The sequence below is a fragment of the Typopeltis vanoorti genome, chromosome 2 (assembly GCF_054136105.1).
Source record: "Typopeltis vanoorti isolate ZY-2024b chromosome 2, IOZ_Tvanoo_1.0, whole genome shotgun sequence".
In the NCBI taxonomy this organism is placed as follows: Eukaryota; Metazoa; Arthropoda; class Arachnida; order Uropygi; family Thelyphonidae; genus Typopeltis; species Typopeltis vanoorti.
Window position 1 is genome coordinate 184,371,711 of NC_143550.1, and position 10,497 is coordinate 184,382,207.

Genomic DNA, 10,497 nt, shown 5'->3' on the forward strand with positions numbered 1-10,497 from the left:
TCGTAAACTATCCTGCCTACGAACGACCCTGAAATGCAGTTTTTCGAGGATTTATCGCTGTGCATTCTTCCTCGCCCTTTATGCTCCCCGTCAATAGGTTCTCCGTGAGCGAGATGACAAACCTTGAGGCGGAAAATTCCACATTTTAGGGGACCACCCTCTCCTCGCTGCCACAGGGTGTCGATCTCCTCACCACCCTAACCTTGGTGTCGGAGGGGTATTCCGTGACCTGCTTCCTTTCTCCCTTCCTTCCCTACCCCGTCTGGAGCGTTTCTGGTGCGTGATGACGATCGTGTTCATCGTATAAATAGAGGATGCAAGTCAAACAGGGATCATCAGCTTCCATCGCCGAAGTCACAGACATGCTGTCAAAGGTAAGTCGCTCTTCTTACGCTAGCTTAGTGATGGTTCATAAATGAAGGTGGGGATGCATCCAGAAGCTGCAGGCTTCACTTCACGGAAACTGGGTCGGAGCATCAGAGGAAGATGCTGGCACTCTACATCTTCCTCCTTTAAAATGAGAAAATTAATTTCTGATGAGATAATTACTTGAATTGAGGAATGGATTTTGGGGGGTGAAAATGAGCCTTTTTATATGAGATTTGGTGAAGAAATAATTTAGTTGTGATCATTATTTATTAGGATTAAGGTTTATTTCGCACCACTGGATCCCGGATTTCGGTTTATCACTGCGGTAACAAAATATTTGAAAGATAGAGGGCGCAGCAAATGTGTCAGCTAATAGTTATAGTTTCGTGTTTATTTTAGAAGTAATAGCTAGTAGTAGAACAGTACAGTAGAAGCTACAGTAAAAGATTTCTTTTTAACTGGGCCTCATTTGAGAGATTCAAGTTAATAATAATAATAATAATAAAATAATTAGTTTAATTATGTGTGCTAGTCTAGAGTTAACCGAAGAATGTTCCAAGCACAACAGATATTTTTTGGTCCGATGTCGCAGGTTTATTCACAGTTAGGAAAAGTAAAACATCTTAAAATCATTTCAGGTTTTGTTCTGATGTAATTATTTAAGATCCCACATCCCCATCCAACTACTGTGAAAGGAATTGGGAAGAGTGTGGATAGAGATTTTAAGCTACATAAACCGCGAACATTTTGTTATTCTAATATTAAATGTACCGAATTTAGCTGAAAACATCAGCTTTTGTGCTAACCACTGCACTGCATTAATTTAGCTACTACGAATATTTAACTTACTTCTGGAAACTTTCAAGCATTAACTGTCTAATATTTACAAATGGACTATTATTATTTTGTGAGTTCAACAAAATTTCATCATTGGCATGTAGAGTAAGATAGGCTGAGAGTCAGCAGACAGTAAGAGAGGAAATAAAGATAGAGTGCATAGTGGTAGAGTAGGTAAAAAGAGGCCTCCGTTACCCTGCGTTAGCTGTTTGCCCCCCCCCCAGGGGCGATTCTAAAACGGTCGTTGATTTTTCACTTTAGAAGAAAAGGAAAAATCCTAAAAAGGAAACATGTAACAAAAACAATAACATGAAGTAAGAGAAAACAAAACTACAGATAGGACTGGAAACTGAAATAGAAAGGTGGGGGGAAGGGTCTCGCCTGATTGATGCAGCTCTCAAGGAGCTGCACCGCCTCGTTGTAAGCCTTCACTGCTCAGGTTCTCAGGCCCTCCGCCACCTGTGGGAACTAGAGAGCATTATAGCTATGGACGGGAAAACCATGGGATGGTTATTGCGACTGTCGTTTGTTATGGGCAGTCATTATTCTTTTAGCCACCCCGCTTCCCTTGGCCATGTCTAATTTGGAGATAGTTATGAAGAACGCCGATGCCGCCTCCTCGTCTATGTCCAGGGCTACCTGTACTTGCTCAGGGGTGATTTTGCTGATGTCTTCAACAAATAAGTCACCCCATTTTGCACTAACTACGTTGGGACCATATTTCCCGGTGAGGAGGAGCTCAGGTTCCCCTATTCTCACCATTACATTTTTAAATTTTTCTGCCACCCCAGGGATACCTTTAACTAGATGCTTCAGAGACTCCCCTGCTTTTGCACGAGGAACTAATTCTTCTGTTTCTGCTAGTTTTATTTTTTTCATCTCCTTTTCCTCTGGACTGAGGGGTCTTTTGAAGGGAGCGCTGTTTACCTCCATATTTTCTGTGTCATTTTCTTTCTCTTCTTCTCCTGTGATTTCAGCCTATGTGGGAGCTTGTTTTTTGGCTGATTCTTCAGATTTCTTGCTTCTCTTTCTTGGGTTTGGATGCTATGGTTTCTGTGGCGGCATTTTTTTTTTCTTATGGCTTTCCTTAGATGGTGTGATGGTATGGCTTTCTACTGCAGCCTTCAGGTTTGGAGAATCTTTCTTTTCTGCATTGCTAGTATTGCCTGGCGGTGTTGCTGTGATGGCACCTCCCATCATTTCTGCCAGGGTTCTTGATGGGCAGGTGTCCACTTTGTGGCACCACATTTCAGGCAAGCTGCCTCGCACTTATCCAGGTTGTGGCCTGCCTTGAGGCAGTTTTTACACTTCGTTATCAAGCAGTCGGCCCCAAGGTGGGTGAAGGCTCCACATCGGAAACATTGTTTCTTTACGCCAGGGTAATTAATCATTACTCTGGCAGATCCAATGAAAATAAAGTTGGGAACTGGCGTTTTCATCTCGAGGGAGATGGTTACTTCGCCTGACTTCCATGTGGGATTTTCTGCATCATTTAACACTTCCACGTTGCGTACTACGCCCCATTTCCCGAATATGTCGTGGATAATCTTTAGATCAGTTTCAACATATTCCGAAGGATCTGGGGATTCTAAGTAACTTGGTGATACTTCCACCAAAAATGCGACTATTTTTTTTCCCCATTACAATCAAAACCTCCGAGTAGTTTATCTCTGGTTTGTATACTTCTGACGACTACTTGGAAGCGGCCACCGCCGAAAGGAGTAAATCCGAAAATCTGGTCGGCACCGACTGTTTCGATGAGGGCTCTGGCTAAACATCGGGGATGCAGGTCGACATCCACTTCTATTCCGAGTGTCCCCTTACGCGACAAAGCCATAGCTGGTTAGAGGGGGGGGGGGGGCTAAGCTATTCTCAAAACTACCAAGTGTTTAATATTTCCCCGGTCCGGGGTTTGGGAAGATCTGTAAATTTCCGGTTAAATATCGTGATCCCCTATGGGACTCGTGCCGATATTAATGGTTAAGAACAGATACTACGAAATGCTAGTAGCCTGTTAAGCTGATACGCACAGATATGCTGGTAGAAAGGGAGAATGAAAATTACTTTTTCATACTACACACTTGATCTTAGCCAAAACGCCGAAAAGCGACTATATATATATTATATTTTGTGAGTTCAACGTATCTCATCATTGGACTGTAGAGTAAGATAGGCTGAGATTCAGCAGATAGTAGGAGAGGAAATAAAGATAGAGTGCATAGTTGAGTAGATGAAAGAGGCCTCAGCTGACCTGTTTTAGCTGTTGACCCCAGGGGGTGCTTCTAAAACGGTCGTTGATTTTTCACTTTTGAAAAGGAAAAAAAAGGAGAGACTAAGCAAATTTAACAAGTGTAAATATATCTAAAGACTATGTGGAAGACAATTCTATAGAGGAATGAGTTTACCGAGCAAACCCAGAACAGTATAACCAGGAAAAGAAGGGAGATGACCTGGCCCGGAAAACCCCGCCCTGAAAAGGGCTTGGGACCACCTCGATGTTGGCCTTCGCAGTCCGGGTTTGTTCAGGTCAACCCCAACCTGGGGACAGAAAAACTTTCAGCTGCGAAAGGACTAGACATACCTGTGGGTTAAAGGATGATCAGGAAGGAAGATCGAGATAGCGTCAACACCTACAACTTGAAGGTGTTATAGGAGCAGACACAACCGGATTCCACCCTGTATGATCTGGCAGATGGTTGGTGGGTCGCACCATCTCCTCAGGAACCGCTCTTTTCTCCGTAAGTACCTTTCCTGCTCCAGGAAGCGGCGGAGGTAGGCTGAGCGACAGTTCTTAACACGGAGATAGATGCGATCCCCCTCGTTAAGAAGGTGTTTTTTCCTGATTTTCCAAATGTGGTGTTTAATCACATTTATTAGGAAAATCAGGTGTTTCTTGTTTTTGGTTACTGGGGGAGGAAACTGTAGCAAGACTACTACTTTTACCATATTCTTGAGGATAAAGATACAGAGATAAAATTAGTGCTGACATTAGTTGAGAAATAGTCAGATAACAGCATTAAATGAACTTCAAAAGAATTGTCGTTTCTTTGAGCACTTTTTTAAATGGTTCTGAGTAAGGATCAAATCAGTGACGTCATTCATTCATTATTTCAAGAGAAATGTTATTTTTTTCGAAATCTTTCGTTATTATCATTAAAATCCGATATTTTGCAAAATTGATAACACTTTTTTATTTTTATGACTTGTTATTCAAACAATTCTACAAACATCACTTGAGAATATTTCTAAATCGCTTTCTTCCATTTCAGGTCAGTCTTCTCGTAGCCCTTCTCTCAGTGGGGTCGGTGTTGGCTCAGTCGGTGCTGCACCTCGACGGAACCAGCAACACCTTCAGACACCAAGATGTAAGTACTCCACACTTCATTAATTTTCTTTTAATTTCGGTCCATCTGAGACATTATATGATGATATTATAGAAGACATCTTTAAATGACGTCACACATCTTTACTCCTCTCAAAAAATACACAGTCCTAAACATATCGTTGCAACAGTAAACCTGTATTAACTCAATCATTCATTCTTTCTTTCTTTCTATAGGACAGTGGCGCTTACGAGTTCGGCTACGACATTGCCAGGGCTGATGGATCAAGAAACTCCCGCAGAGAAACTGCGGATGCGTACAACTCCCGCACAGGCTCTTACAGTCTGACCGACAGCGACGGTCGCTCGAGGACCGTCGAGTACGTGGCTAACGAAGACGGTTTCCGCGCCACCATCAACACCAACGAGCCTGGCACAGCCAATCAGAACCCTGCCGACGTCCGCATCAACGCAGGAAGCCATCACGGACATCGTCCAGTGTCTCACGCGCTGGTGCATCGTCCTCCCGTCCATCATGCCGAGAATTATCACGCTGCACCACACCACGCCTTGGGCTACCATCCCATTCCGTATTACTACCGTTCTGGATCGCATCACTACTAGTGGCGCCCTCTGAACGAGTCATACAAAACGAGATGACGGAATTTTGCAATAACTCCCTATAAGCTAATAGGTGGCGCTGTCGATTTTCTTATTATTACCTTGGTAACATGTATATATTCTGCTATGGAAAATAAAAGGTTTGCCGCAACGCAGTGTGACGTCACTTCATATCTCTAAATATCAAACACGCGAGTGTTGATTGAGTCGCGAATTCAATACGCATTTCTCTATAAGTAAACTGCAAACAGCTTTCTTAAGAAACGCTGGCGTCTTAATTAATAACGCAAATCTTATTTTGTCATAGTTGGTTAAGAAATTCTTTAAACCTGTAAAGCGATAAACAAAGATTTATTTGCATAAAGCACATTCTTGGATCAGAACACGTTTCATGACTGAAGTTTTTTTAATTAAGAAAATACTAAAAATAATGAACGGATCATTAGATCGATATCACTGCCTACGCTTACTCTGTTTGGCAATTACGATCTTGAGAAGTTGAAGACGAAATTATAAATGCGGATGATCGTAAGTGAAAGAGCGACTTTGTTGAAGCCTAAGGAATTTTGAAACCTGAAATATAAGTAAAAAAAATCTAGAAACGTAAAATATGATAAAAAGATACAATAAAAACGGAAAATAGATCCGTACAGAATGATGCAATATTAATCATAAATAGCCAAATAAAAACTGAAAATATTTAAACGTAAGGTGGATGGAATTCACGGTACATTAAAAGCCTAAATATCTAAAACATCAAAAATATGAAGTATATATATAAAACATCTGACAATATATATATTGTCAGATGTTAATAATGTTACTAAATATACCGGGATATCAGAGACCAGGAATAGAAATCGAGTACAATTGTTGGCAACAGCAGCAATGAGATGAACTGATAACTGATAACTTCTTTGGCTTGATGGATATCAATCCCGTGGATTCTGATCCCTTCATCGGTATGAAAAAGACTTGTATTAAAGGTTAGCGAGCACTCGGCTCACCCTGATTAGGGCAATTAGCGCCTGAGCCGAAAGGTGCTTTCGGGCGCTTAGAAAACTCCTGAATGAGTTGCTTGGAATGAAAAGCTGCTTAGGTGAAAAAGGAGCGGTAGTGTTACGAAGCAATGTGGAAATATAATGGATATCAGCATCAAGATGCAGGAGAGCATGTCAATGGGTGATCATGGAGAAGATGACTTGAGTATTCCTGAGGAATTTCTTAGTGTCGGCTTGGCTGGGGTTCATCTTGCTAAAGGCTATTAGCATTTCCCCTAGTGAGGCAGCAAGAATCTGTGCAGAATTTTCACTGTAAGCTGTCGAGGCTACGGGTAAAATCCGCGGAGAGAACGCAGAAGCGTTTGTTTTCTCGGCGGGAACACTCCGCACTGTGACTTCCGGCGAAGGTTTCGTGGCTTGAATCTGAGTGGGCGGAGCCAACGCCGCTCTTGTCTTCCGTAGGTTAGAAGGGTGAATTGAGCAGCCTTTAAAATTTGCTGGATGGGGGCCGCCACAATTCGCACATTTAGCAGGTGTAGACGATGATTTTGTGCAAGTGTGCGAGGGATGGTTGTCACCACACTTTACACACTTGTAATCTGCTTTACATAACTTTTGTGCATGCCCAAATTTTTGGCAGCGGTGGCATTGACCGGCGGATGCCTTTCTTCTGAGTGGTTCGGTCTTGATGACTAAGTTGCAGACTATAGTAAGGTCGTATATTGCTCTGTGGTCTTTACTGATCTCCACTAAGACCAGAGGCATGGGGCGCGCTTGTCTGCGCGGTACATGCGCGAGATCTTAATTGGTTCAAGACCTTGTGATCTGAGGTCAGTAGCTATTTCATCAGTTGTTATGGTTTCTGCCAGACCTCTGATGACTACCTTAAGGATTTTTTCGCTTTTCAGTTGGTATGTGTGATATGGGACTTTCTGTTCATCCATAAGTCTGGTGAGCTGGCGGTAGTCCGTTGCTCCTTCGGGCTGTATGCGGACTCCATCATCGGTGTTTTTAGCTGATGAGAACTTGATGTTATTGTTCTTCATCGGCTCTGCAAGTGACGACCAGTTTTCTTTAGCTCTCAAGATTACTGGCGGAATCCTCTCTTTGGGCTGTGTCAATGTTCCTGTTCTTTCATCAGCTAGCGCTGATGTATCCATTGGAGCTGTAGTTCCGACGTCTGAGGTATTATTTCAGGATCTGTTGCAGGGGATTTTTTCTTTCTCTTCTTCCGTTTAACTTCCTGAAAGCCACTGGAGTTTGAAAGAGAGATGTCTTCAGTTGTTATTGCTGGCTCGCAGGCGTTGTCATGTGAAGGGTGAGGAAGTTCAGAGGGATGTGTATCCTCTGTCTCCACTTCAAGGATCCGGTGTGCTTCGATTTTATCTGGCCATTTTTTATGTAGCAAGTTGCCTAAATCCCTGAATAGCGTCAAAAGTTCCTGAAAATTGAGATCGTCGAAGGACTTGTCCATGGCTAGGCTTATGAAAACGAAATAGAAACTAAAAAGTCTTACCTACTCTGCTTATCGAGCACGAACCTACGGTACAGTAGTAAACTCCGAATTTTAACTCATTTTAAAATAAACTACACTGAAAAAACTTTACGACAAACTCAATCACTGGGCGGCCTTCTAGATCTCCACACTATGTAATCGGATCTGATCTTCCACAGTCTTCTAATCAACTCTGACCTCTAATCAAGATCGGATGCAATCTTGCGGATCTTTTTTCTCAAGATCGTTCTGTAAAGAAAAGCAGGACAATCTAAATCACGTTCAATCTAATCGAAATGAGATGAAAATAAAAGCTGGAATGGTTATGAGAGAGAGAGAATAGGAGTAAGAAAGTTCATTGGTTAAAACCACTACAGTACATGCCGTAGGAACAAGTAGTATTAGTAAATAATCCTGTTGATCCGTAGGTCTACTACCGAAATCCGCTAGCTCTGAAGACCTACCAGTAAAACTCTGTGAACCAGAAGGTCCAATACCCAAAATAACCCTGTTAAGTATGAAAAGAAAAGTAAAAATTAGCGCATGAGAAGAACTAAATAATACGACCTTTCCTCACTCTTTCTCTGTATATACATACTTACTCAGAAATGCAAAACAACACAATAATATACAGTAGCCCCCCCCCCGCTTGGTTTGCTTCTATTGTCTTCCGCGGAGAGTAGCGAACCTATACTATGCTTTTTCCTATACATAAATACCTATGACAAATTTTAATTTATAAATTACGCACAGTAAGAGATTAACAACAATAACTAATAATAAAACAGAACAATTATAACAACATACTGTAATAAAGTTATCTGAATGTAATGTGAATGGAATCTTAGCAACCTCAGATGTGTGTATCTTTCTCCACCTTTGCAACGAGCTGCTCTCGACTACCTCTGGGATCAGCCCGATTGTCTATTACTAAAAGAAAGAGCCATGCAGCTTCATTTCGGCGAGGTACAATTACATAATCAAAGTGGATATTCGATCCAACATTATTTCTAAGCCGAATGTTTGTAGAGACTAGGAAAGTTTCGTAAGTTGACCTTTAGTATGTTAATATCTTCGGACCGGGGTTGACTGCGGATAACTGAAGCCGTGGATAAGAGGGGACTCCTGTATATACGTTATTATTCTTACGACCTCATTAAATCACCATCCAATCCGACGACTGATCGTGGGAGACCGTTTATGCCCAACAGCCTAGTCAAGGACATTTGTTCATTTCTCCTGCAGACTCTCGTAAACCATCCCGTTCAATCCCACAGCTGTATTTGCATTCCGATTCTGCAATATTCCGAGTACCTTCAATCTCTGTTCTCACATCAGTCCCTGTCACGTCTGTCATAACAACACCCTTCCCTTGGATGATATACCCTAGAAAAATGATCGCTCGGTAGCTCAACAATTTCGTCCGCGATCTGCACTCATTAAAGTTATCCTTCCGTACTCATTCTTCCTCCTACTTGCCACATAACGAAAAAAAAAAAAAAAAACTCTTTGGGCTTTCCTTTCTCCTATTCAGCTAATTTCTTCTCTCTCTCTCTCTCTCACACACACACATATTGCGCACACTATACGCAATATGTTATTTGTCTATTAGTGTTTAGGAGCAGAACTAAGAGGGAAATTAAAACTATGAGCGTGAAAATAATTTTGCCACAATAATTAATACAATTCTTCAAACCGATTAAATTATGGAAACAATTTAATTTCTTTATTATAAACTTATAAAGATTGTAAACTTATAGTACAAACAGTACAGCGGTCTCCTAAGAATTTTTTCGTCAATTTTAAATACTCTATTTATATTTAAATGAAGTTTTGTTTATAACGCAGAGCTGTCGAGCACAGTCTGTCAGTCCTGCGCTAGAAACCAAACAGAATATTTGTCAACCACTTCAGGTCTCAATAAAAGAGGTTGTAATCTTACATTCAGAAGGTCGCGGTGGTAATTTTGCAGCGTAGGACACCGTATATCTGAGAGATTACATTCATTACTAGTGTGCTAAAATACAAAAAAATAAAAAATAAATAAATAAAGAACAAAAACTACAAATATAATTCATGACGGTACAAATTAAGTGAATATTAAATCCAACATTATTTCATAGCTGAATATAGAAACTACAAGAGTTTCGTGCGAATATATGTATAGAAACTAAACGTTTAGGCGGAACAAGCATAAGTAGTTCAACGTTGGGCAACTCGTAGCAAAGGTGAAGCAAGCTGAAAACTACTTTCCTTAGTATTCTCCATAAATGTAAAACACATCTCCTAGAGGATATGTATGATAGAAATATGTATGGTAAATGTTGAATCCAACATTATTTCAATATTAGTGCCGAAAATATAGAAACTAAAAGTTGCAGTGGACGCAAGCATAAGTAGCGCCAAACTGGGCAATTCGCTGCAAAGGTGGGGTAATCTCAAGAGCTCTGTCCTCAGTATTTTCCATAAATGTAAAGCACATCTCCTAGAGGATATGTATGATAAAAATAAGCCTTTGGCTCCCTGTTTCAGTAATACATGATGGTTTATTTATTTTCAGTTACAATCTAGAAATTATTGAACAAAGAATACAAAAAAAAAAAAAAACTAAACTGTACTATACTGACATCGGAGCTCCGGGTATCTCTCAGATAATACAATTTACTGTAAAATACCACAAACCTTTACAAAAAACGTGTTCAACCAAACTGATAGCAAAAAAAAAAAAAACAGTGGGAATATCGCTTGTCACATACGCACGCGCAGCTAGTCATGACCTATGCAATAAAATATTTATGTCAATTAGTAAGTTTCTGCCGGGACCTTCGCAGGTCAAATATTATCTTTGCATA

At 40.9% G+C, this 10,497-nt stretch overlaps 1 protein-coding gene across 1 annotated transcript; it reads left to right on the forward strand.

The window, feature by feature from the left end:
• Positions 1-314: 314 nt before the first annotated feature.
• On the forward strand, positions 315-5,152 carry LOC150109724 (adult-specific rigid cuticular protein 15.7-like). The gene is made up of 3 exons (XM_090403123.1): positions 315-374; positions 4,476-4,571; positions 4,766-5,152. Exons 1-3 carry the CDS (start codon positions 315-317, stop codon positions 5,150-5,152), a joined length of 543 nt encoding a protein of 180 aa, XP_090259249.1.
• The last annotated feature ends 5,345 nt before the right edge of the window (positions 5,153-10,497 follow it).